Below are 26,981 nucleotides of genomic sequence, written 5' to 3'. Positions count from 1 at the left end.
TACATGAAAGATGACTTCTTCATAAAAATTGAGACCTGGCATAAACCAGATTTGGGGACATCAGAGAACGTAAGTTGGGATTTGGATACCGAGCATTAGCAATATTTTCACCACATAGTCATCCAGATAAAGCGTTCTATACTTGGTAATGGTGGATAATTACTGCATAAAGTCAAAGTCCCATCAGTGTTTAATGTAAACCAAGAAAAGCATCATTCACATCCTCCTATGGTGGTCAAGCTGTCTCACCTAACAAGATGTAAGAACAAGAAAAGGTTTTTATTTTTTATGTTGAGGTCAATGCAGATGCTTGGTTCTCACCCACATATTTAAATAAGTTTTCAGTAAGTTTTTAATTTCATATTCTTTTACCTTAGACATGCTAGTGCTACTTAGGCTGACAAGTTTGTTTGAAAACAGGTTGCACAAGGCTGTTGGAGTTGGTCTGTGTACACTTCTGTAGAGTTGTGTGTTGAAGCTGCCTCTGTAAATTTTCCAGGCTGGCAATCCTCTTGTTTTCCTCCCTAGACAGTTGATTCAATTCACAGGTCTCTTCAGGAGACTTTTTTTGTCTGTAGTGACAAACATAGTTATAAGCCATCCACAAAGGAATGGTTGTCATTGTATTTTCAGTGCTTGGATGAACTGTAGCACGGGATATGCTACAGAGAAGGAGAGTATCTCTTTTCAGCTCTGCTTGCTGTAACTGTAAGTTTAGGTTATGCCTAACAGACTGCAGGTGTGAAGCTGATTGCATCTTCAGGCCTTTATATACCTTTGTGCTGCACCCACTTCATCTGGTCCATATTAAAGGCAGCCCTACAATTTAGGGAACCTACTAGATTTAGTCAGGTTATTGAAACCTGCCAGATTTGCACTTTGGAATTTGTGCGGCTTTTCTAGATCAAAAAGCTCATGCAGATTACTGAATGGGTAATGTTTCTAATTAGAGCTTGATTTCATTAGCGCTAACAAATGTGACAGAAGAATACAGCTTAATCTTAAATCCAGGTTTCCTGAAGTGAAGTCTTTGTGCTGGTTTAAAATTGGTTAGTGAGTGAATTAAACTGTAACTGTGGAGATTATTCCCTTTAAGAAAGGCAGAGGAAGAAAGGATAGGTTTTGAGAACATTGCCTTTATGAAGTCCAGAAAAAATCCATGGCACGCATACATGCTGCATAAAGTGCACCACTGTGTAAGGTGACAGCATGGAAATCATTCCTTTTTCTCTTTTTGCAGGTGCACAATTTAGATCCAAACACGTGGAAGAGTGTCGAAGTTGTCCATATTGACATTGCAGATAGAACTCAAGTAGAACCGGGAGTAAGTAAATGCTCTGCTATTGGGATATGGATGTAGGATGCAGCTAATTCCATTGATGCTTTGTGTTGATTGTGAATAACCTAAAATGGTATGGATTTTACCCAACAGATAAATGAAAGTTGTCTTGAATGGAGTCATTCATGCCAAAGTTCCACACTTAGTAAATGCATTTACAACTTCATTCTACTGAATTTGACTTCTAGTTGTACAACTAAGACGTGAAGGGCAACAGACTTTTGGCACAGGTGTAGGTTTTACTTTCAGTTGTAGATAAAATAATTGATTTGGTCAAGCAAGCATTTATGTGCTCATCTTGGTGTGTGAGACCAAGCACAAGAATCTATCCCAACTGTCCTGCATGACAGAGCACAGTGTCTCTACCGAGATACACCTGTGCTTCTGCTACTACTTCTTGGTTACAAATTCTTCAAGTCACTCTGGGGTTATGGCAATCTCAAGAGGATCAATCAGGTTTTGCCATTGAACTCTAGATCTGGGGGGGGTTTATTATTTTTAAACTTTGTTCATCAGAGTAGTTGTCAAGACATGAACTGCTCATCTCTTCTGAAAGCTGTGGGATTACTTTTTCAGTTTTGTCTTTAGTGATTGCTTTGGCAAACGTAAGTGTCCTGGATGTACCCAGGACTCTATCCATAGGAGTCTGTGGTCTTTTCCCCAAGAACTTGAAGCTTAATAAATGGATATAAGAAGCAAAAATTTAGAAGGACAGATTTTATTAGTAAGAGAACGTGATTACTCAGTGAATTTGTACGTGAAGCATAGGTGTAAATCCGGAAGGAGTGTCTTTGCCAGGATTCTGTGGAGTCTGTGTTAGCTTGCTTACATGTGATGGAAGTAGGCAGCTGGATGAAGAAGTGAGTGTGGCAAAGTTTAGTGCTGGGCATGCACGCTTTCAACTTGCCTTTTCAATAGCGCTTAGCACAGAAGACAGTTGTACCCTGAATGTGGTTGTATCAAATTCTACTAAAATAAATACATGAAGGGATTTCTAGTTAAGTTTTACCTGCTGTGTTGAGATTTTGCTGACAGGACAACACTTAATATTCATAATAATTCCCATTCTTTTCCCCTCTGTTGTCTTTTTTTTTTTTTTTTTTTTTTGTTAACCAGCTCATAGTCGTATGCTTGTGTTTAAAGGGACCTCACAGCCCATCTAGTTCCACACCCCTGCCATGGGCAGGGACACCCTCCACTAGCCCAGGTTGCCCAAAGCCCCATCCAACCTGGCCTTGAACACTGCCAGGGAGCCAGGGGCAGCCACAGCTTCTCTGGGCACCCTGTGCCAGGGCCTCAGCACCCTCACAGGGAAGGATTTCTTCCTAATATCTCATCTAAATCTACCCTCTCTGTTTAAAATTGTTGCCTCTTGTCCTGTCACTACAGGCCTTGGTAAACCGTCTTTCTCCATCTTTCTTATAAGCCCCCTTTACATATTGAAAGGCTGCTATAAGGTCTCCCCGGAACCTTCCTGTCTCCAGGCTGAACAACCCCAGCTCAGCCTTTTTGCACAGCAGAGGTGCTCCAGCCCTCTGATCATTTTCATGGCCCCACTCCAACAGCTCCATGTCCTTCTTGTCCTGGGGACCCCAGAGCTGGACGCAGTACTGCAGAGGGGGGACTCACCAGAGCAGAGGGGCAGAATCCCCTCCCTCAACCCCCTCACGCTGCTGGGGATGCAGCCCAGGATACAATTGGCTTTCTGGGCTGTGAGCACACATTGCTGGGTCATGTCCAATTTTTCATTGTGTGTATGATTGATCTGAGTAAGGAGGTAGGATATGGATGCTGGTTTATGCAACTTCAGAGGGCAGCTTCACTGTACTTATTTATGTGGCTATCTTCCTTGTTTTTACTGCTGTTGCTTTCTACACATCTGTGTCTTCTGGGGTTGTTGTCTGATTTGTTTAATTGTAACAGTTGGACTCATGTAATCATTAATTTTCGGATAGTAGGAAAATGGTATGCACTAATATCGACACAACCATTTATGTTCACACAATAAATTTGATTGTCTTGGTTTTGTGCAAGAAGACGTTCTTTATACTATTTAATTGTTATTTTTTGAAAATAAATGCTTGGATATCCTGCAGACTCCTTTGCAGAAGAGTAGAGGAAGGAGGGGAAAGGCTGTAGTGTGTGAAGAGGAAAGGTTTCTGTGTCATAAATTTCCATTTGCATTACCAACCTAAGTGTATAAACTGCACTGTTCCTTAAGTGATGTTTAACCGATGATCTGTGGATTTACATGTGTCAAAATGCATTGTTTGGAGAACCTCCCTGTAAACCAAACTAAATGTCTTGCCTATTTTGATGCAGCGAGGAATTGTTTTGCTGCCCCTTGTTCTTTCAGGCATTCCGTATGACCTTAGAGCTGAACTGGCAGGTAAACGTATGTTGTGCATTCCCTATTCCATGCCTGGAATTGCGGCAGACAGCTACAATGCCGTCATCTGTCAGAGTGCCTGCTTGATCACAGTATGTGTAAACAAAGGGTTGTGCTTATTACTGTGTGTTGAACATAAGTATTTATTCTGTTTGAAGTACTCTTAGTGAACAGCACTGCTTATGCTGTATGCCCTCTTGCACTATTAGATGACATGGCCTGCCTTTGATATTGCCAGTTTCCTTTGTGCTCAAGACTGACAGATGGTGGTATGCTAGAAGTTGTTATATTTTTGGATCAGGACAAAGATCCATCTAACCCAGTATCCTGTTAGTGGCCAGGAGCAGATGCTTGTGGAATGAACTTGGGGAAGTATAGAATACTGGAAGCTGGGAGATGCATACCTCTGAAAGATCAATCTGTGTTTAAAGGACTTTCAGAGCCAATGGTTATATCTGGCCTATTGCGTTTATTAGCCACTTCTATGCCCATGAGCGCATCTAATCCATTTTTGAACCCATTGACACTTTTGACCTTTATAGCATCATGAATTCTGTAGTGTGTTAGATGGTGTGGAGGAAAAAAATACTTCCTCTTTGCCTGGCTGATCATTTAATTAGAGTGGGGGGAGAGCGATGTTTCCTATTTATATTTTCTGCACAATTTATCTTAGATGTTGATTTTCCCCCCCACACACCCCTCTTCTTTAGCTTATCTTCCTAAGCTGAGGGTCCTTATCTTTAAGTCCATCTTCATGTGGAAACCATTTCATACGTGGAAGTCCTTGGAACTATTTTCAGTACATTATCCTCTTTTTTTTCTTTTTCTTTTTTTTCTTTTGTGTATTTCACCTACAGAGTATCTAAACTGTGAGTGCAGAGTGGTTTAATCTAGAGTCTTAAGTCTCTTCTGATGTTTCTACGTTCTCTTTCTTTTTTTAGTAACTTCTAACCATTTACTTTTTTAGCAAGTATTTTCAAATTCAAACTCACAGTATAGCCCATCATTGTGTAGGAATACCTGGGACTAATTTTCACCATGTGAATCAAATTTTCATTTCCATTTCATCTCCCAGAAATGCAGTTTTGCAAAGTCCTGACTTTATTAAACAAAGACTGACTTTGTTCTCAAACTTTCATGCAGACTTTGATAACTCTGAGTTAGCTGTAGGCTGACACCCTTTCCACTCCACTTCTTTACCCCCTTTCCTGGACAGTTAAGGATTAGTTAGCAGAAATTCTCTGGCACCCACATTTGTAGTCTCTTCTGTTATGAAAATTTGCAGTTTCTGGCCTTTGATTTCTCTCTCTTTACTGCTCATGATTCCATGCGAATGATTTTGTGTTTATGCTAATATCTTTAGCTAATGGCACTTGAGGAATTGGGGGGGGGAAGTTCAGCTACATCATAGTAACAAAATTGTCTTGATGCATATGCCTACTTTATGCCTTCAGAGAAGGCTGCTGGTTTTGGAAAGTAAATGTCCCCTATGAAAGCATTAGCTGTTTTGCCTGGAAAAGCAGCCCAAATGTACTATCTTGGATAACAGTATGACCAAAAGAATGGAACTACATTTATAAGATCCAGCAATTTTGATAGAGGTTTTCATATATTCAAGATTTATCCTTGTGTTCAGTGAATGAGCCTTGTCCGACCCGTTGTGGTGTGTCAGTTACTTTAGTTTCAGAACTACAATCAGCATAAATATAAAAATAGTAAATTTCTTTAAGATACTAATGGCATGCATATGCTAACTCATGCTCATTTACGTATGTATAGAAATAATTTGGCTGACATGTGTGGCTTTCTTTAGATATAAATTTAACCCTGCCCTCTCTTAATCATCTCCAGCATACAATCTATGTAGCTTTATATGATTTGTATATAAAAATCATTTCCCAGGAGAGAGAAACTTTTTAAAGAGTAAGCAGAAGTGAACAATCAATTAACATCAGAAGAAGCTACGTTTTTGGAAACAATTTGTAAGAAAGTAGAGGGTAGTGCAAACAAAGAAATTGAAATCAGGTTTATAGCTGGTTATGTACGATGAAGAAATGAAGTCTTGTTCTAGGTCATAGTGGATCTTTATTATATTACTTGAAACAATGCTCTCAAAATAGAATTTTATACAGATCAGTCAAATTACTTAGCGCATGCATTAAGTACTAGAGATACAGAATTTCTATCTGCTGTGCAGTAAGTACTACCCTTGTTCTACAGTTTGAAGAAATATAATGGAATATAGGAAATGCTCTTGTGTAGTCTGTAAGAGTGTTAAAAGATTCTTCAGAGAAAGAGCTGCTTTTCTGATAGGTGGATCTCTCCCATTTTGGACTTAATTTATTATGTGATAGGTATCTAAAAAGTCCGTATTATTAGTCCAGAAGCTTAGTATCATCATGCGTTTTCTTGGCAACAGTCTTGGAACATCTTATCTAGGTCATAAAGTTGACTCTGTATAGTAGCAAAAGGATCAGAATTTACCTCTTGTTCTCGATTTTGTAAAATAAACGATTTCTTTTTGAAGAAGCATGAGAGAGCCCTATTGACTTAAACCGTGTTTTGTTGGACTTCAGTTCCACGGGACTGTCTCATTTTGGTGTCTGGGTGAGGTATGTGGGTGTATGGACCACTACTGGTGCTCAGCTGGTGGATGATAGCTAGATGACTTTGGATCATGTGGTCATATCTTTATTCAGCAGTGGTTTCTCAAGTCTTGTGAAGCTCCACTGTCAAACTAACTTCGGTGTTTACTGTAGCCTACAAAATTACTGTCTGTTGAAGAATGCTACAATGGCTATGGATGTGGAGTGGTCAGTCTTTTTATTATAGCTGCTGCTGAGGAAAGCCCAGTGACTACGATACTTGAGAGATGCAGGAGATCGTGGATCCTGTAATGTCATTGACTTCTTTAAAAATACATTGGTGATCAGGATTCGGGCATCAAAAATGACAGTGACTGGTGCTGAGAGCACCCCCTGAAAAGCATCCTGTGGATATGTCCCTGGTCACCAGGGTTCTTTGAGGTGCCAGCATCCAGAGATGTGTAGAAAACAGACTGACTGCTACAGATCTGACTTTTTTGCCCCAAAGTGTGTTTTCTGCTTTGCCTTGGACATTACTATTATCAAAAAAGGCTTGTCTGAATTAGTGATTTTGAATAGATGAACTGTTCAACCTCTATCAGTACTTGTTTAGAGTAAAGATGCAAAGGATTAAGTGTTTGCCCAGGTGGTTGTTAGATGGCCCTGTTACTTTCTCCCAATCTTCAGCCCGCTTACAGCAACAGCCTTTCTTCATATTGGGATGTTATTTACTGGTTTAGAAAATCGAATAACTTGTACACACTTTGAATTTTGCTTAATTCATTCAGTAGTGCCCATGGCTTGCTGTTTTAAGTATGCAACTTAAACTGCACATCCCATGCAACAAGCTATGTATTTATAAACAGAACTTATTTCTTGCTTACCAGTGTTTTCCTTGCCTCTTTCTGTTTTCTATCCCCTAACTAAGGCTTTTTTCATACTGTCCTGGATGCTTCTAAATAATCTTCGTATCTTCCAGACTGTCTTGTAAGACCTTTAACTTCTAGTACGTAGCACAACATTGCAGCGTACATCTGTGCTAATTTAAGAAGGCTGATTTTATTTTTGGTTTGAACCATGGCATTCTTTCAAAGGTGATTTCAAGGAATAGTTCGCCTGATAGTTGTCCTGTAGCTACAGGACTCTTCAGGACAGGGGAGTGACTGTAAGACATTTCTTATTAAAAGCCATTTAGCTAAACCTGCCCAAAATACGCAAATCCTCCTCTTGCATATCAGTTAAGTGTACAGTAGTGCTGGTGATTGCTTCAGTTATGAGACTCAGGAATCACGCACTGAGTTGGGAATATGATGTACTTCTATCTTTTATTGTGCTGTGAATGAGTATTCAGAGCTATGGATTGTATTGTGGAAAAGTGCTACTACACGATTCCTTCCACAGTCAATTTTATGTGCATTTTCTGCTAAATAACACTGATGGTATGTATGTTCTCCTATTTAAAAAAACTAATGCAATATTCAGTTGAAAAACCAGAAATTATATCCACCTGTCTAGTTAGTCTAGTCTTCCTGTGTTCAGGAAGCTTTTTTTTCATGAATTTGTAGATAAGACATCAGACTTTTATCATTTTTATGTTAGGTTCTGCAAGTTTTCTTAAAATCATTGTCCTGTGTATATGCTTTCAAGTTTTATACTACTTGGTAGAGTGAGCTATGGGCTATCAGCAGTACTGTTATTACTTTTAGCAGGTCTTATAAGTGAGAATGAGATTTGTAAAGAAGCACCTGGATTCTGGGTTTGTTACGATTATTACTTTATTGTATGTGGTTCACAGGCGCTCTAAATTCTTTATAATAGTTTGTTGCATTCATGCATATTATATTGAGATTTTGAGCAGAAACTGCCTATGAAACGATATTTGTGTATTTCTTTGAAATGGTTTTTAGCTCCTCTATATTGTTATGCTGCTGCATAATGATGTTTTGCCTGTCTAGCTTTCAAGAGGGCTTCAGGGATTTTTAGCTGTAATATTTGTTCCAACAGCTGCCTGTTTTTCTTCCTAAGAAGGACTTGTTGCTGTCAGGAGTTAAGCCCTTGCTGCAGAGATATTTTCCTTAAACTCTGCAAAGAACTGTTGTTTATTTGTACTTTGGCTCTAGTCCAGTCGTCTTCTGTGCATGCTGGTAGGGTTTGTGTACTGAGAAGAGTTCCTACAATGCTCTCTTGTCCATCTACACTTTAATGTAGACAGGGTTTTTTTTCTGTCCTTAGCAGGATTTGGGTTAGCTGAGTCCGGAAAGGTCTTGTTTCAAAGCTTCTGCATGTCGTCTCTTGCATAGAAAACTTTACAATGACTCATCTATTTTCTTTGAATTTTTGTTTTCCCTCCTACATTTTAGTTGTAGATAACCTTTTTTCCCCAGTGTTTCCAGCTGTGCATGTATGTGGGTCCTAAATGCAAAAGCGCAGTTGCTTTTTACCTATGTTCCTGTGCAGTGAGAGGTAGGATGGCGGATAACATCATATCGTGTGGGCTTGGGTGTCCCTATGGTATCCAGTCAAATAATTCCACAGCATGAAACAGGCAGATCAAAGTTGCATATGTAGGCGAGTTTAAATGCCAAAACAAAGATTGCGTATGTAAGCAAAGTTCTTGCCTTAACAAGTCTTCCGATCATTGTGTATTTGAAAATTTGGATTCTTCAGTGCGTTTCTATAGGCTTGTGTGGTATATACTATAACATACAGGTATGAAGTACTTCTGGTACGAGATACCACAGGTTTTGTTAGTGAATGCGATTTTCAATATTAAAGTTTTGGAGGATTTGGGATGAACAGTCTGTAACTTGGAAATAGTAATGTTTGATATTTTTGCTTTGTTTTTTATTTTATTTTTTCAGGAAGGAGGTTGCAATACAAATGTAGAAATCACCAAGTATATTTCACTTTAATCATGTGGCAAGACCATTTATACTTCTGCATTATATTGAATGTGGAAGCTGTCCTGGTGGAGAAAAAGCCTTGTTTTCTGAAGTTTGTTTAGGTTTCTTCAATCAAGGGTGCTGACAACTTAAGTTTTGGGGTTTTTCATTGATATTTTATGTAGATTTCACATTGTAGTCCTTATAAAGGAAAGTAGATCAGTTACATTTCTGTATTTATAAGCATGCTTGGAACCATTTTATTGCAGATTTTTGACAATGCCTTATGGCAACTTCTAGTGAGTTGAGGCGTTACATCTTTGGTGTGTGTTTAACCCTGGCTATCTTGCTGGTGCTGAGCCATGTATTAGTCCCGTGTAAACTTCTCAGAGTGTGTTGATTCTTCCTGTCTGTTCCAGTTACTGGATACTAGAGGACTGTAAAGGCAGTTACTTTGATGACAAACTTAGAGTGAAAGGATTTTGATCTTTGAAACTGATTTTGTCCTGGGTCTTATATATTAGTACAAAGGTACGGTCTAGTTACAAGTAATGTCAGCTAGTCAAAATATGTGTGCTGTATAATCTCATGTGGAGTGATTCATCCGGTCTCCTCTGAATTTTTCTTACAGGCATTGACATTTTCAGATTGGACCAGAATAGTGTGTTTTTTTCGAGTAGTGATCAACACTGGATGTTAAGGAAGGTGAAAACTTCCACTCTGCTGCTTATTCTCCCTGCTTCCCAAGTGGAACAGGTGTAGTTAAGCAGCAATTAGTCAGTGTTGTCTAATTGGAACCAGAAGGCGTGACAAATTGTATAAACATAACAATTACAATAAACAATAGATTTATAAATATAATGTAAAATAATGAGTATATAAATAATGAAATATAAATAGTATAAACATAAGTAATATTAGAAATTCACCATCTCTGCAATATTGTGGTGGGGTGGTGGTGGTATTATCATCTTTCTTAGGGAACAGATGTTCTGCTTTCTATCTTTTTATGCATTTTGGTGCCTCCACATGTTATTGAGGCCCAGATTGTTTCATGGGTCAGAAAATTGTTCACAATAGTCCAATCCTCTGTACTGCCTTTCTTAAAGTAATAGCACTGACTAATAAATTCTGTTTTAATGATACGGGTTGCACTTAATTGAGATGGTTGTAGTTAAAATGAAGTGGTTCGCTGCATTCTCTATATTGGGGCTTTCCATGGTAAATCCAGTGCTGGTGAGCTGTGTTGTCTGGTGTAATCTTTGACAGTTATGTAGTGAAATCTCTGCAGAGTGTGCCATTGTAAAGAAATGGTCCAAATTACATCCTGCTCTTCATGAGGGTGCACTACTGTAGCTTTAGTGAGGAGTGAGAACTGCAGCTTATCTGTCCTTCTAGTGAGCAGTTTGGAAAAAAGTTTTACAGCACAGAAACGTGTCCTGTTGCAGCACAAACACATGGGCTCAGCTGAGCATTGCCTGTCAGAAGGTAATTAGTTTTCCTTCCACAAAAGACTTTCGTTTTTGTTTTGGATGGCTGACAATTTTATCTGGTTATGGTTTTCACCTTCTAGCTCCAGCCCCTAGCTACATGTGTTCCCTCTCTGTTTTTGTGGATTTCTGTATGTTACCTCTCCCAGTCATGTCTTTTCCAGGCTGAAGATTCATGGTCTACTTTGTGATTTGAATGGAATTGGTTCCATAATCATTCTTGCTGTCTTCTGTATCTCTTCCACTTCTAATCTATTCTAGAGAAAAGGGTACCAAAAATTAATGTAACTTTCCAAATACAGATGTACCACAGAATTTTAGTATCATAAGATGTTTTGTGTTATGTTTTCTCATGGTTTCCTAATATCCCAGTATATTACGTATGTTGGGGTCATTTTGGTATTGTCCTTCTGTTGCTTTTTGGTTTGGTCTGTTGTGCTCTGTAATGGTCCATAGAAGCTCGACAGCAATCTCTTTATAATTATTGCACTGCACTTCCTTCTTTTTTTTTTCCTCTAAAGAAAGCACAGAAATGCTCTTTAACTAAGAGAACATCCTAAATATGATGAAGTCATAAAATGCTGTGAGACTGTGCTTATAACTGGGACAGGCCAGGCAGCATCCTCTGGGTATCGCTAGTGCAAATGAAGTTTATGGTATGGATATCCATATGCCCTATACCACTACAGTATGAGCTCTGCCTTGGTAGGATATTCAGACAATCGAACTAAGACATTCAGGATTGTCTCTAATGCAGAACGTGGGTTTATTTACAAAACTGGCACTAAAATACGGAAGCTTTTGTATTTTGTAGTTCTGTTCAGCACATCACTACCCCAAAAAGGCCGCAATACCCATGCCAGGAATTAGTTATCCAGAACAAACGTTTATTGGAAAGTTATTTATGAATTCCTATAACTTGATCCTTTTCTCAGTGTCTTCTATCCAGTGTTTGAGTGAAATTGTTAAAAGACAGTCATAATCAGTAATTTAAGACATTAAATATATTTCTATAAAAATATTCTGCTGTAGTATTTCCATATATTTCTTGAAGGTGATTTACTTGTAAAGAAAATACCTCATTTTTTCTTTTCTTTCTTTTTTTTTCCCCCACCCAAGGATTGGGGAGAGGAGAGGGAATGCGTATTGCATTCAGCCTCCAGAATATGCAGGGCCTGAGGATTTGAGTAGGTTGCAGCTGTCCTCACCCGCAGTATTTGCAAATAACTAATGAGATGAGAGGTCTGCAGCTGGTGGCAAGGACTGTAAATTGTGCGCCCTCTGCTTGCCTCCCCCATTGGTTTCCTGGAGGAGAGACTGCGAACAAAGCCAGCAGGCTGTCTTGCTCAATGCTATTGCTCACAGGCAGCAGTAATTGAGCGTTGGGGCTGTATATTGTACACTGAAACTATCATACGTGAAGGGATGTATTTGCTCTTTTTGAGGTCTCTAAAAAGCACATGTGCTTTATTTCAGTAAAATCATAAGTAAGCGGGTTTTTAGTAAAATTCAGATGACAAATATTGCTATTAGTCTTTCTGCAATTATTGTAATTCGAGTGGACTTACATTTAAGTGTTGCTGAATTTAAATGTTAATGTACAGTGCTTATGCTGATTCCTCAAATTGTACCTGTGAGGTAGGTAAAGTATTATCTTAGCACGTGTGGGAGCACCCTGCTAAATTTGGCTAGCTATTATTTGGGTTCTTTAAATAAACATATTGTTTCAGTTTAGAGGGAGAAGTAGAGGAAAATACTATTTTGTGGAAGTTCATAAAACATATCGATTAGCAATGTGATTGAATGTATTTTGACTCAGATGTTTCTAGGAAGTATTTGCTCAATTCTTAAAGTATATATTTGAATGCTTAATGTAGAAGTTTATCTGAACAAACTTTCTAGATACATTAATTACAGAATGGCTGGGGCAAAAAAAATCTATTAAAAGGTTTCTTCAGCCTATTTTAATACATAATGTCGGTAGGTACATTAAAAGAACTGTGAAAAAATTGGGGAGAAGAAAGTATCAAAGAATAACAGCTAATTTTCTGTAAGTGAAATCAGATTCCTCTGAGAGGACGTCCTAGATTTTCCAGTTCCATCTAGCTTGCAAAAAGTGCATTGTAAATATCAAAATGGTTATGAAAGCATTAATAACTGATTTGTATAGCTTTGCTCTGTGGATTTGGAATTTCAATCTAGAAGTAGACTTTGTTCATCTGTGCTATTGGAAGAATCTAGATTTGAAACCGGCGTGTTACACATGATGTTCAATACTTGTGACAGCCAGAAGGATGAATTCGTGTAATAGCTCCTTAATTGTATATGCACTAGCACCATCTGTTGAATTCAAGTTAGATGAATTAACCATGAAGAATAGGGAAATGGAGCTGTTTCAGGAGAGCTGAAGTAAGTTGATTGGAATTCGAGTGCATTGTTTTTTCACAGGTTTGTTTGGATTTTCCTGGTGAATAAATATGGAGAATAAATATGAAATCCTTTCAGAATGATGGGAGAGGGAAATACTTTTGCACAGTTCATAATCCATTAGTCACTAATTACCACAGGGTGCAACTGAGACCAAGAATAAAAGTGAAGAGGAATACCCAGTTATATGATCCTCTATAACGGCAGAGTTCATATCCTTTCCAGAAGAAAACCCCACAGAACAGGCAAGACCAAACTGTTCACTGCTTGGAGTGATAGCTCTGTCTTGGTTTGTCTGCATCCTTCCATGAAGAGTCTGTTACTGGCCAGTAAGAGAGGATATTAGATTAGAGTGGTCTCCTGTGTAACTCCGGCTGACAATTCCTGCTCCATAACATTACAGTGTTCGGGTTTATTTTACATGTGCTTGTGTTCATGCCTTTGTCTACATGAACTTTGTAACTCGGTCATCTGGGGAAACCAGTTTTCCAAAACACTGCTTCTGCAGCGGAGACGTAGTTAGATGATTTCAAATGCCTCAGAAGAAACATCGATATTTCAGTTTTAATATCCAGAGAGCCTTTTTTTTTTAAATTTATGTCTATCTTTCTGCTGCTAGTATTTCATTTTGAATACAGGGGGATGCCCTAGAAAGGTGAAGATTTAGTTTTAATTCATCTTAGAAGCAGTTTACAAATGTGATTCCTTGTGACAACTCTCTGATGCGGGGGGGGATACCAGTAGCTACTTTTCTGATAGTATTTCTTTCACTCCACGTTCTGCGAATTTTGTCCTCGTTGAAATTTGTTTGTAAAAATGAGACCTTAAACTCTGCTAAACTTTCTTGGGCTTTTCTGTAGTACCCACCAAGCATTTGTTTGGCTTTCAAGTAACTTAAACTTCTGCAGTTCTCCTTGGCTGCATGGGTGTAACGGTATTCTTAGGTTGATGTTTTTCATTGTGTAAACCTTACATGTTCTCAGTTACTGAGGTCAGAGGTTTTAACCCTTTCCTAATTTCCAAAGTAGCATCTTGATATAGTAATAATTTTCATACCCCTCATCAGTAAAATTAAGTAAACTCATATGTTGGAAGCATTTGTCATCCTTCAACTCTATTGATACTTGCTTTTTTCCCCACTGTATATGACTTGTTAACCAGTGACGTCTGTTGTAAAGCAGTGCCACTCGGACTGCTGCCTTGTGCCCTCTCTGTGCTTGGCCTGGTGATGTGTCTCACAGATTGAGATTATGCAGTTTCTAATTTTGCAAGTTAGTTCATTTATGCCACCTTCCCCTTCTGTCCTGTGTTCTCAGGAGTGGACATATGTTGCACCTTGGATAATGTTAGCACACTAGTTTCTGTATTATTGCTTTGTCTTCCAGTCAAAAGTTTACAAAAGCGATAGGATAGTGTTTATGTCGCATGGTGTGCAGCACGAGAAAATTCTGATCTAGAAGGCAGCGCTGGCGTGCTGTGGTGGTACAAACACATAATGAGCACCACTAGTGGCACCGAGTGAATGAGCGGGTGTGACGGAGTGTTCCACACAAACCGAAGTCAGGCTAACTCCACCCATCCTGTCCAGACCACTCAGGAGAATCAATTTGGTAGTCTTGAACAGAAGCTTAATACAGCGCAGATATTGAAATCTGGGTTGGTTTGGGTTTTTTCTGACTTTTGGGTTGTTTTTTTTTTTTATATTATAGGACTACAAAGCTGATGAAGACCCTGCGTTATTCCAGTCGGTTAAGACGAAGAGAGGACCTTTGGGGCCAAATTGGAAGGTACTAAGAACTGATGTTACAACCTTATCAAGTTTTTATCAGCAGAAAAAAATAGTTCACAGTTCTGTAGATACTAGCACTAGCAATGTCAGTCAGACAGGCAGAAATTCAATACTACTTTTCTTTTTTGTATTCAGTTAAAATTCTAAATGTGTTAGTAAGCAAAGTTTAATATCACTACTAAAACCAAACAGAACTATGCAAATTAAATTGGATGAATGTTATCCTTACTCAAGATTTACCTCTGAATATGCACTATGATGAGTTCCATGGAAGTCATAAGCCTGCTGTTGTAGCCACTGGAGGTGACTTAAAATGCAAAAAATTAGTTGGAAACTTCCTTATATTTAAATGGTTATAACTGTGTTTCTTAGAGCAGTGTAAAAGATAGTACATGTCTATGTTTTATTTAGAATTACAAAAAAACCAGCAGAAGATAGTGGCAACTAAACCTAAGCCTGTCTTCACCTTGCCATATTGAATATCTAGGTATTTTTCACTTGTGTGGAGCGTATACAAAATGCACGTGAAAACCTCCAGTATTTAATGATAAATATTTTCCCTCAGTGAGATAATACACCCTGTTTGCATTTGTGCATGTGTGTGTGCATGCATGCATAGATACATCTACTGTGTTCCTGAAATTTTCAATCTGGCGTATGTAATCTGAGTTGGTCTGGGAAATCAATATTCCACATTTGGTCATTTACCAGTTTTCTAATAAGTACAGTTGTTGTGTAACCATGGGAAGATGACTTGACCAAAGCTTTATTTCAACGTAAAGTCATCTGGCCTTTTACCAGGGCTGCAGTTGCCCAAGCCTGTATACTGGGAATTTTCTTTGAAGTTCATTATGCAGACTGCTTGCTTAACATCATCTCCTCCTCCACCCTTAAGTCTGACCAAAATTTAGTGTGCTGGGTTTCCATGATGTCCTTACTGGACGTGGATAAGTCTGTTTCAATGTGAGACGCTACATTCCGTGAAAGCTCGTCAGTACTAGCGTTACCTTTCTGCTTGAACACATTATTGAGTTATTCTCGTGTGGCTGTCAATATGACTGCAGTGTGAAAGCTTAGCACTTGGTCACATCCAGTATGAATTTGCTCAACTTACATGCTGAGCTGCAGGAAAGTCATGCTTGAGAACTGACTCCTTAGTAGGCAGCATAAGTACTGGTGCAGAATATGTCAGTGTCAGAATATGTATGTGTCGCCCATATGTACCTTTTGCAATGCTTGCATGCTTAACAATTTAGCCTAAACAGTTGCTGCATACATAAAGATGATCCTTTCTTGAAATAACTTTTCTTAGTGTCAGTTGCCTGAGGTCCTCTTCCATTTCCTCCAGAACATTGCTCATCTCAAATTCAGAAACAAAATTCCTGTGGATCAGCATATGCCACATGGAACCCAGTAACACCTGATCCCTGCCCCAGTCACAAAGCACGTCCTTCCACAGACAGCCATCAAAATTCATGCGTATATGCCCATCTCAGAAGGAAATATACTTTGTCTGCTACACCAGATATCCTCACAGAAACTGCTGTATGCTAGAATGAATATACAGGCAATCTGTCAGGACTAGGCCCCTAGTTACCAGTTAGAATATAGTTTTTCACTTTTGTCATTACCATAAATGAAATATTTCATTGACAGTAGCATAATTTTACTTCCTATGTTTAGAGTGTACTGTGATGAATTATGCTTAAGTAAATGCTGAGGGTTTTTTAAATGTATTGCAAATGATGCTCCAGGTAAAGTTTAAATTTTCTTGTAAAAGCATTCAGTCTTTCATTATCCAAAAAAGTTCTAAATACAGCATGAATGTTTCTGTCCAAATACAGTGTAAAGGACTTGCTCTGAGGTGTGAATTTGCTTCTAGTTCATTAGTTATTTTACCACTAGTTTTTGCAAAGCAGCAAGATAAGCATCAGATATTAGAGTAGGACGCACTGGACCAGCAAGCTTTTGGTCTTGAATTCCCTCGCCTAAAACATGGTTGTGCAAGCAGAAAGTAGGCAGAAGATACACCACCCTTCTGCTATCAGAAGCTTGACTGGTGTCTTATGTGTCAAATAACTGAACACCACATCTGACAGAGCAGCGTCCTCATTTCCCACTGCATAGTACCACACTCATTCTCAGGTGGCCTGAGATCATAAATCGAAGCAGCCTGAATTCAAGGACTTAAGGTGCTCTCCTGTCCCACCGTGGAATGAGAGTGTAGTTTCAGGGGCATGTTTGTGCAGCGCTGACCATTCACCCCTCTAATTCCATATGTGCTGGTACAGTGGTTTTAATGCTGTGTGGCAATTAACCTAGGGGAAAAAATAGGCAACCAGGTTTTTGTGAAAGGATGGGAAACAACATGGCAACACAGGGAGCTGTAACTGCACCGTCGAATGTCTCAGTAGAGCTTTAGCGGGCTCCTGAAGCTGACTCTTCACTGCCATTGCACTGCATTACCAGAAGAAAAGCTTGCGTAGCTGCCTCTTGGGTGCTCATGTACTTCAGTTTGTCTTAATGAGAGCTGAGGGTGCAGTCACTGTATACCACTGACCTAATTGGTGCTGCCGTAGCTGTTCCTAATGTCATCGTTTCAGCATGATCAAAGTTCATCCTGTGACAGTCCAATTGCACAGACACAAAAATAATGTGAAGTTCCATCTGAACACCAGAAAACTGAGAGCATGGTCAAATACTGGAACAGGTTGCCCAGAGAGGTTGTGGGGTCTCCACCCATGGAGATACTCAAACCCTGAGTGGACGCAGTCCTGGCAGCCTGCTGTAGGTCACCCTTCTTGAGCAGGGCTCCTGCACCTGGGCATCAGAGAGGGTCCCTTCCAACCTCAGCAATGCTGTGATTTTGCAATCTACACATACCAACATAGTCGTAATTCTTCGCTTTGGGTGTCCAAAGACAGAATAGTTCTGCTTCAGAAAGTTTCTGAGCTTATAAGTAGCTGGAGATTGCTAGAATTTCAAAGTGAATTATCAATATTTTCTTCCTTGGATTTTATATTTTTACATAGGTTTCTGCCACTGGCTGCTGTCAAAATACTGAGCCAGGTAGACCTTTGGTCTGACTTGCGGGTTTGTCCTGGGCCTGAGCATTAGCTGGAATCTCATGGGAAACAAGTATATTGTGGGTTTTGAGATGACGATGAGGGGAGGCATATATTCAAACCCCTTTTATTGTAATACTCTTTCTACCTGGGCTAAGTATTCTCGCTAGCAGGGTAAAATTGTTGCAGGGATTAGTTTTTGTGAACTGTGCTGAAAATGTGCATCCTGCCTTAGATGTTTGTTGTCCTTCCTCCTCAGGAAGGAAGCAGGAGCCTGATGCAGGAATGGCCTCTCTGGGCTTGTGTGACCCAAAGAAACTGGGGAGTTTGTGGTTTGTTTTTTTGAAAACAGCTGTAAAATGAGGAGGAGAACTTTGAATGCCTGGAACTGGCAGCACTGAATTTGTATGTTCCATTTAGTTCTGTCCTTTTACTAATGCCTGGATGTAGATTTGTGCTGTTTGGGAGCACCAAACAACAACAGCACTTTGTTTTTTGCTCGTGAATAGAACATCAGTCTTCTGAGGATAATTGGTTTTCATTTGAATGCTCTCTGGTGATGAGTATTTGTGATAAAAATTCTGTGTTAAATAAATATGCATTATTCACCAAGACTTTTATATGTTAGGTATATCTTGCAGTAAATCTTTTACTGTCTGCGTGACCAACAGGAGTTGTCCGTTTCATGGTTGAAAGAAATCTGGCTTAAAGTATTTCTACTTAGAAGTTTGTTGCAGATAAAAAGAATAAAAATCTGTGGACTTCTTTTAGCAATTGCTTGTTATTCAAGCCAAACACACAGATTTAAGGGGGTTTTTTTAAGTGACTATCAGCTTCCTTTTTTTGGTTTGGATTTGTTTTGGGTTTTTTCTTCCTTATTTCTTCTTCCTCTTTTGCAAGGCTTGGAGTAACCTAACATGCGTTGTCAAACTGAAAACATGATATTGTTGTACTGTTGTATTACGTAAATTTGACTGCGTGAATTGTAGGAAAATCACTGCGTGTGATGTTATAGGTACTTCAAAATTGTTTGGATGTGGGAACTATGACAGAAACCTAGGAATTCTAGGAAATGGTGGTGGGTGTCTCCTGCATTTCCCTCAGTTCATTCTTCTGGGGATGCTTCTTTTGCACAAGGTCCTTGAGCTGGAGCTGCTTCCAAGTAGGCTTTGAAGAGGACCTTGAGTTGGTCTTATGGCTGCCTCTTGCCACTGATGATAAAGAAGTTCTCTCCCTATTTTTCTCGTAGTAGCAGTCAGAAGGTCTGGAATTCATTATGCAAAAATGACTATGTACATTATGTCCCACCACTAGAAATTACACCTGGGTAAAGACATACTCGAGAGGGACGGGGGGGGCATGCCAGCATCCGCGTGGGCAGAGCAGAGCCGCAGCAAGCTGAAGTTTTCTGCTTTTGTGAGGAGCAGTCTTGAGGGGTGGTTACGTGCTTTTTGTTTATCTGAATCTTTCCTAGCGTGCGTGTTTTCCACCGTTGTACTGAGCAACTCAGATTATAATTGCCTTTGCGCAATAGACCCAAAAGTAAAAAACAATTTGGTGCTAGCTGTTGTAATCAAGCTTCATTGTCCTTTCAAAACATCAGAAAGTCTGTTACAGTGGAAATCCATGTTAAGACTAAGATTTGTGGTATATGTTTGCAACATGGGTGGAATTGTCTCACATATTTAACCTGATTATTTGTTAATACCTTTTACTCTATGTTCAGAGTATTTACTAATACTTATATTTAGAATTACAATTTATAATTATAATAAAATGTTTTAATTTACTTAATTTACTACAAATAAGTTATAATTCTAATATACATAAAATTATACTTTCTAATAATTAAATTAATTTGACTGAAGAAATTTTTTTTAAAATTCCTTCACATTATCCATAAACAGAAAGAGCTAGCAACTGATGAAGAGTGTCCTAAAATGTGTGCTTACAAGTTGGTGACTATCAAATTTAAATGGTGGGGACTGCAGAACAAAGTTGAAAACTTTATACAAAAGGTAAGTGCTTCTCCCTTGCTGGGGTGTTGCTGGGGAGGTGGGATCGGAGGTAGGCAGGGTGCTTCTGTGTTGGTGGGTTTTTTGAGGAGAAACAGCGATGAAGTTCCCTGTTGCGTACCGTCAAGCAGTTTCTGTTTGTTTCTTCAGCAAATACGACCATTTGTGTCTTGATCTACTAGCAATGGTGTTTCATTGGTGGTACTAGAATAACTTTCTAAGTTCAAAAAGCAAAAGTATACGCAGAGTCTGCGTCACGTAGGTTTAACACTTGATTTTGTAAGCAGCAACACGTGCCAGGAAGAGAGCTCTTTCATTCTTTTTTTTTTCTCTCATCAGTTGAAAGTTGCATAAAACGTGCTGGTGTTTCTCTAGCATTTTATGTTCTACTTTTCTTATGAAACTGTTCTTGTGTTTCTGCTAATTCTAAAGTATTTGGTTTGGTTTTTTTTTTAATTGAATGCCTGCAAAACCAGGTATGATGCAGGTAGAATCCAGTGCGCTAGGATTTTGTTGGCAGTTGTGGTGTTTTGTCAAATTATGTTTGTGTCTTATTTCGTTACTGCTGTATCATCAGAATATGAATTGTAAAATATTTTTTAAAGTATGACTAAATATTTGAATGTAAACTTATGTGTAGGCAAAGTGTTTAATCTAGACCATCATGCTAGTTTTCTCTAATCCAGAGAGAATGTGCTGTAACAGCGAGTTAACCAAAACATGATATTCCAGTAGCAATTGGCCGTGGTGTTTCCTCACAGCCAGCCAACGCCAGACCTTTTTCATTGTGGTAACCGGGGCTCTTAGCTCTGCGGAGACCACGCAGCTAACTGCGTTACATGCTTATGAATTTCAATAAATACAACAGCAAAAGAGAAAAGCTTCAAACAATAGTAATTGGAGAGGTAGTTTGGCCACATTACAAAGTAAGGGTAAGGAGACATTGGAGACTGTCCTTAGCATGGTGATGGTTTTGGGAAGGAGTTGCCCATCACACATTTCAAACTGAACGCTGTTAGGGAATCAGCGGAGCAGCGGAGCCAAGACTGATTCTGTGGTATCTGAGGAGTATTTGAAGATAGGACTCTTTTTTTTTTTTTTTTTTTTTTTGCCTTGCTTTACATGAAGTTGATTCTTTAGAGGAAGTTATCTCTGTCTGCTAGTTGTCAAGAACCGACTGTTAGATTTGATCAGCATTGTTTTTGAAGACAGTCAGCAGCTCGAGTGATGCAAAATCTGGGACCACATGAACAAGACATGAAGTTTAGGTGACAACCTGGGTAACTGAATATGTGCAGAAGTCTGAATTATAGTAGTTAAATAGATTTCTGTGTTATATATACATGACTACTTTTATCTGAGCAATCAGAAGCAATACTGTTAATTTTGCAAATTGAATGGTTTATATGATGCTTCTTTCATCATCCAAGTCACGTGCTTTCATTAAAGGGCTGTGAAATCCTTAGCTTGAATATACAAAAACTATCAAGGTTTTTGTACCTTTTGAAATCACACATCAGATATTACTGGGATGCTGATTTGGTACAAATTGCAAGTGTGCCATCTTTGGAGTCAGAAGTACTTCCCTTTTTGCTTCATTCTGGCATCAGGAATTGGCTGTTCTTGTTTTTTAATAGTAAGCCAGAACCTGTGACAGTTCTGTCATAGATTTTTATACAGTTCGTGCTAAACATTCTGGCTGTTGTGATGCTACATTTATTCTGTCTAGTGCTATCTTGGAGCTAGAACAGATTTTAAAATGATTCTTCGGCATTTTCAAGTAACGTAAATTGCTGAACTTTCTTGAAACTTTTTTTGATGGAAAAAATTAACAAATTTCACTATGTTAAAGCATGTGAGAAATGAGATGACTTTAAATTGGATCGAGGAGTGTGAGGGGGCTGAACCTGTAGCAGTGTGAAACAGCATGCACCTAAAGGTTGGAACTTTTCAAATTGAACAGCTGCAATCCCTTCACCAGTCTTTGGCAAAATGTAGACCTATTATCTAATGTTTGTTTATCTTCTTAAAGCAAGAAAAAAGGATATTTACCAACTTTCATCGCCAGTTGTTCTGTTGGATTGACAAATGGATTGATCTGACTATGGAAGACATTAGGAGAATGGAGGATGAAACCCAAAAGGAGCTAGAAGCGGTAAGAATGCTTTTTTCCAAGACTGATGTTTGTGTGTTAGCTGCCTGTAGGTTTATCTGTTTGGGAATTGACGTGAGTTACGTTGTGTCCATCCTCTTGTGTGTGTTTGGGCAATTGCTGATGGACATTCCAGCCCCATTAGTGATTCTGCTGTGCAGACCCATGCACTTCAAGCTTCTGCATGCTGTGTTGTGTCAAGCTGGAAGTGGCTGTAAGGTAAATATTTCTGATGTCACTAAATCCAGAATGTCTGCCCTGACCACCTCTTTATTTGTGGTACCATACCCATCGCACAAAGTCCCATTCAGTGCCCTTTTACTGCTTCTCAGTTAGAATTCAGAGCTGTCATCTTGCTTTTCCATCACGTCTCTTGCTTTGTTTCATTTCTAATCATCATTAGATCCGATTGCTTTTTCTCTTCAAACATGTCTTCAAGCAAGCTTGAATATGTCACATGACAGCTGTTCCACTCATCCTGACTAGCACACCAAAACTGAGAATTTTACTTGCAAAAAGGAAGTCAGTAAAATAACGGCTTGAGATAGCGTCAATTTTCATGCTTTAGTGGCTGTGAGGACCAAATACATATAGCCTGATCTGTCTTTGGACTGATGTCTAGAAGGAAACTCATCCATAGGGCACTTTCTCTACTCTTTCCTTTAAGAGGTAGAGGAACGTCACAGGCTAGGCAAGAAGCCTTCTCCTGTAGTGTCTTTCCAGAGCATGACCTTTACCACGAGCCTTTCTCATTTTAAATCCAGCTGTTTTTTTAAGTTCTTTGCAGTCTTTGGATTTGCAATTCTGTTTCCTTCCCATTTTACCAATTGTTTTATGCCCCAAACTCATTCAGCTTGTCATTTTCCTTCCGTTGTCTTGGTTCTTTCAAGGCATGATGTGTCTTCAGCTATAACTTGCTTTTTGCATGGTTTAACTCATTTTGACTGCCAGGCATCTTTAAACAGATTCCCTGGTGCTTTAGAGCTACTGTTGACAGGGGTTCTGAAGTGCATTTTGTGGTTTGTGCCCAGCACATCTTTTCTTTTAGTACCAAAACTAGCTGTAGCTCCTCCATCCCCACTTGTTGTGCTCTCCATGTTTGGACTTTATGAAGTGTGTGGAGCCATCTTGCATTGTGTAGAGAAGTTTTCTGGATTTGGAAGAAGTGTTTCTTCACTGTTCCGTGTGTTACTAGGTAGATGTTCTGAGCTAGTAAAACCAAACTTTTCTTTTCAAATAAGCTGAAGGGTTTGTCTGCTTTGGCAGCTCCCAGAGTACGCTTTGGAAAAGAATGATGTTCACTCACTCTTGCAAACATTGTGCTCTCTCTTTGGCATTTGGATATTTTTGGTTATGGCATGTGTTCTCTCAAATCACATGGATTCTTCTTTAATTCTACTCTGTGCCAGAACCTATTCCTAGAGCCACCTATTCCTAGGTGTCTTGTGAAGGAGGAAGAGTAACCACTTTCCCCTGTAACTGTTTTTTGTCAGAAGAGTTCTCTTTTGCACACCCATAGTTCTTTATTTGGAATGAAACAGACTTCATCCAATTTCTCTGAGAAAGGATAGTGGCAGTGAGAGAAGTGCATACCAGGTATGAATTGGAGAGAGTAAGCAGCACTTGACACATCTCTGTGCATGAAAAAATTTCCTTTTTGTGTGTCTGTGGACTGTGGATGTTTGTTGTCTTGTAGAGAAAGCTCTGTTTCGCATTTCTCACTGGTAAGTAACTTCTTTTAAATATTTCTTGCAAAATATTTGCTGCTTTTTAGTTCTTAAGCAAAATCCAGATCACATGTTTCTGGGTGTAACATTTATCCTCGTTCTTAAATATCTAACGTATTTATTATTTTCTTTGTTTGCAAAGCAATGCAAATAGTTTATTTCAAATAGCTTGTTGTAAGACGTTAGCATCAGGAGCTTAAGTGTATTACTTGTTGAAAAAGTCAGTTTTTAACAAGAGAAATGTATTGATTAGTTACACTAACACAACTTTTCTATGTGTATTGTGAAATGTGAGAGGAGCGGGGACCTACTGTTATATTATTTTTGGTTTTTGTCTACTGTTATAATAGGGGCATCTACAAACACCTGTAAATTATGCAGTTTCAAGGGTTTTGTGGTGAAGTACATTATTAGAGAGTAACCTAAAGCCAAAAATGTCACTGCCAAATAAAATATGAATGCTAATTTTATCCCAAATAATTTGTTTCTATGTTTCATATTCAACTATTTCATCCATTGCGATAAACAGTAACTTTCATTAAATCCCAAGTATACCACAAAATCCTGTTTTATGGCCAGGACCACTGGGAAGTGAGCACTTAGTGATAAGGTGCTTAATATGACAAGAATATCTTCATGTTTCCATCCCTGTAGAGAAACAGTCAGCTTTTTTGACAGTGTTGCACTATGCAGTTCTATGATGCTTAAAAACAAACTGCAGAAGGCAAGCCTAATAATATTGGCAGCATTACATTTTCTTACAATACATTGCTTTCTGTTGCTATTCCCTTTCTCATTAACACCCTTTCTTCCTGGTTTGAGCTAATCTTTCTCTTCGGATTCTGTGCACGTTTTGGTTCTTTTGTTGTTCCTGTTCTTCATCTTAAGTCGATCTTTATAGTCAGGATCTCTGCTTTTGTTACTTTTTTGTTACTCTCTGAATCCTCATCAGTGTTCTTCCAGAGTTTCTCTATCCCAGCCCATCCTTTTCTCACTGTTTTCCTTTAGCTTTCACTTTGTGGTTTACGTCTCTGACTCCTGGAGGGGGGAGGAGCACCAGTGCTTCATTAAATACACCTCAGCTAATCAGTGCAGAGTAGCAAAGCATCTGACCCTGCCACAGCACTGTGAGCGACCTACCTCACATCTTTGAGGACAGGAATGCCACATGTGGTATTTCGAGCAGTGTGGCTCCACGCTGAAGATGTTAAACATCTAAGAAGCAACATTTACTGCTGCTGCACAGTTCCCTGGCTTCCCCACCAAAAAGAAACTCTGTATAGCCCCGTCTCCGAAAACCCTCAGCTGTAGCTGAGGCTGGTTCTGGTCCTGGCCAGAACAGCAGTCCTGGTCACGTAGATCGTTACTTCTCTCTTACTAACCAACAGCGTGATAGGTTCTTTATGTGGTAGCTCACAGTTTTATTTTACGTTTAGATGCGTAAGAAGGGTTCCGTTCGAGGCACTTTGGCTGCTGACGTCTAGAGGAGTTCTCTGTAGGTTCTGAGGCAAATCAAGCTGTGTAAGTCAACTGCTGGACGGAAAAGGAGAAAAGTGATTAATGTTCTGTTGGATGGGAATTGCTGGCAGAAATGGACCTATATCCAGATAACACTTCTGGGCCTTACCTCCCTCCTGTTTGATAACCTTGTGGTGATCGACAGTTGGAGATGACCCTTGGTGTCCGGGGAACGTAAGAGACCTTCTCCGCAGGCGGGCACTGTAACAGGCTGGGCAGGTGCTCGGTCCAGTGGCAGAATGCCTGAGGTGTTGGCCACATAACCCGGTTCGTTACGCTTTCCTGGTGCAGAAACCCAAAGTGCGTGACCTGTTGTCATCACTGTGCTGGCACTGAGCCCTGAAGCCTGCAAGTAGTCTTTTGGGCACAAATCGGAGAAGTCAATGAGCAGCGTTTTGCTACGCACTCAGTAGCAAAGTGATATGTAGCCCACATAATTTAGGGGAACCGTGGACTGTCATCTTCAAAGCATGTTAAGTTCTTGAAATCCAGTTCCACGCAGATATTTATAAATACTACGTTGTGTTAAAACTGTTGCTGTGGGAAACAGGTTGTCCCAGAGTTGCAAGCTGCTGGGTCTTTGTGTCCAGTACCTTGGTGTTTCCCGCGGTGACTGTTCTAATGCTGCAGATCACTGATGTAATACTGACCCCAGCCAAAGCAGTTTTACAGTCCCGCCGGTTGGTGTGAGGCTCCTCAGAGACTGGAGCTGCTGTCCACCAGCGAGGACAGCACCCACATTAAGATTCCCTGACAAGTCTTGCATTGCTATGATTTGCTCAGTCCTGGTGGCATTTTGACTGCCCTGCCCTATTTTTTCTTTGAGATTAATAAAACTGCCTGTTTGCAACTTACTGTTTGAGGAAACTATTAATGCTTAATTGCGTGTTTTCTTTCTCCACAGTTACGTAATCAAGGCCAAGTCAGAGGAACAAGTGCTGCCAATGATGAATGATGATGGATTTAACCGTCACATGCAGTGTTGATATACAAATGTGTGTGTGGATGCATGATTATTTGTATATAATTATATATACGCACATGCATACTGAAGGGGGTTGTTACAGTGTCTCCAGGGTACTATACCTGTCCTCAGCAAAGATTCAAAGGAAACTGCTTTCATTATGTATACCTGAAGCAAATAAAAATCAACTGAGTAGTGTCATTTAAAGGATGAATTAACTGCAGAATTATGCTAACTGGTATGTTTCATGAATGTCAATACTGGACCAATTTATTCCCTACTTGTTTTTTTTCCTGTCTTGAGTCACTCTGCTATAACTTGCCCATATCTCATTGTAAAGAAACAGATTCCAATAAGTTAATTTCAGTTTTGTGTCTTCCCTATGTGATTATTTTGGAATAGGAACAATGAATGTATTTATAGCTATTTATTTCTGGATTGTCATTATCCTATAGTCAAATCAGAAAAAAATTTCTATTAGTGGAAATTGGAAGACTTTTACTGTTGAATAAGTTTAACCCAAACTTTACCCATTCACTGATTTAAAAGGAAAAAAAAAATCGTGTTTTATTGGACTTTTGTACATTGAAATGCTAATGTTTTTTCTTCATTAAAATTGGCAAGATTAAGGAAAAATGA

The 26,981-nt window shown here is 39.2% G+C and overlaps 1 protein-coding gene across 2 annotated transcripts; it reads left to right on the top strand.

The window, feature by feature from the left end:
- PITPNB (phosphatidylinositol transfer protein beta) lies at positions 1–26,981 on the top strand. Of its 2 annotated transcripts, XM_054844522.1 has the most exons (7): positions 1–69; positions 1,241–1,324; positions 14,822–14,899; positions 19,874–19,984; positions 22,014–22,136; positions 25,297–25,381; positions 26,283–26,981. In XM_054844522.1, exons 1-6 carry the CDS (start codon positions 4–6, stop codon positions 25,342–25,344), a joined length of 510 nt encoding a protein of 169 aa, XP_054700497.1. In that variant the 5' UTR covers positions 1–3; the 3' UTR covers positions 25,345–25,381; positions 26,283–26,981. The 2 variants fall into 2 exon arrangements, with proteins under 2 accessions (XP_054700497.1, XP_054700496.1); XM_054844521.1 differs by lacking the exon at positions 25,297–25,381.

The sequence above is a fragment of the Grus americana genome, chromosome 16 (genome assembly GCF_028858705.1).
Source record: "Grus americana isolate bGruAme1 chromosome 16, bGruAme1.mat, whole genome shotgun sequence".
Classification (NCBI taxonomy): Eukaryota; Metazoa; Chordata; class Aves; order Gruiformes; family Gruidae; genus Grus; species Grus americana.
This window is presented reverse-complemented; position numbering and strand designations above follow the sequence as displayed.

Bases quoted from the DNA above. Each gene is read 5' to 3' on its own strand.
- PITPNB (XM_054844521.1), top strand. From the start codon at position 4: ATGAAAGATGACTTCTTCATAAAAATTGAGACCTGGCATAAACCAGAT. The intron at 70-1,240 runs GTAAGTTGGGAT...CTCTTTTTGCAG, and splicing joins ATTTGGGGACATCAGAGAAC to GTGCACAATTTAGATCCAAA. The intron at 19,985-22,013 runs GTAAGTGCTTCT...ATCTTCTTAAAG, and splicing joins TTGAAAACTTTATACAAAAG to CAAGAAAAAAGGATATTTAC.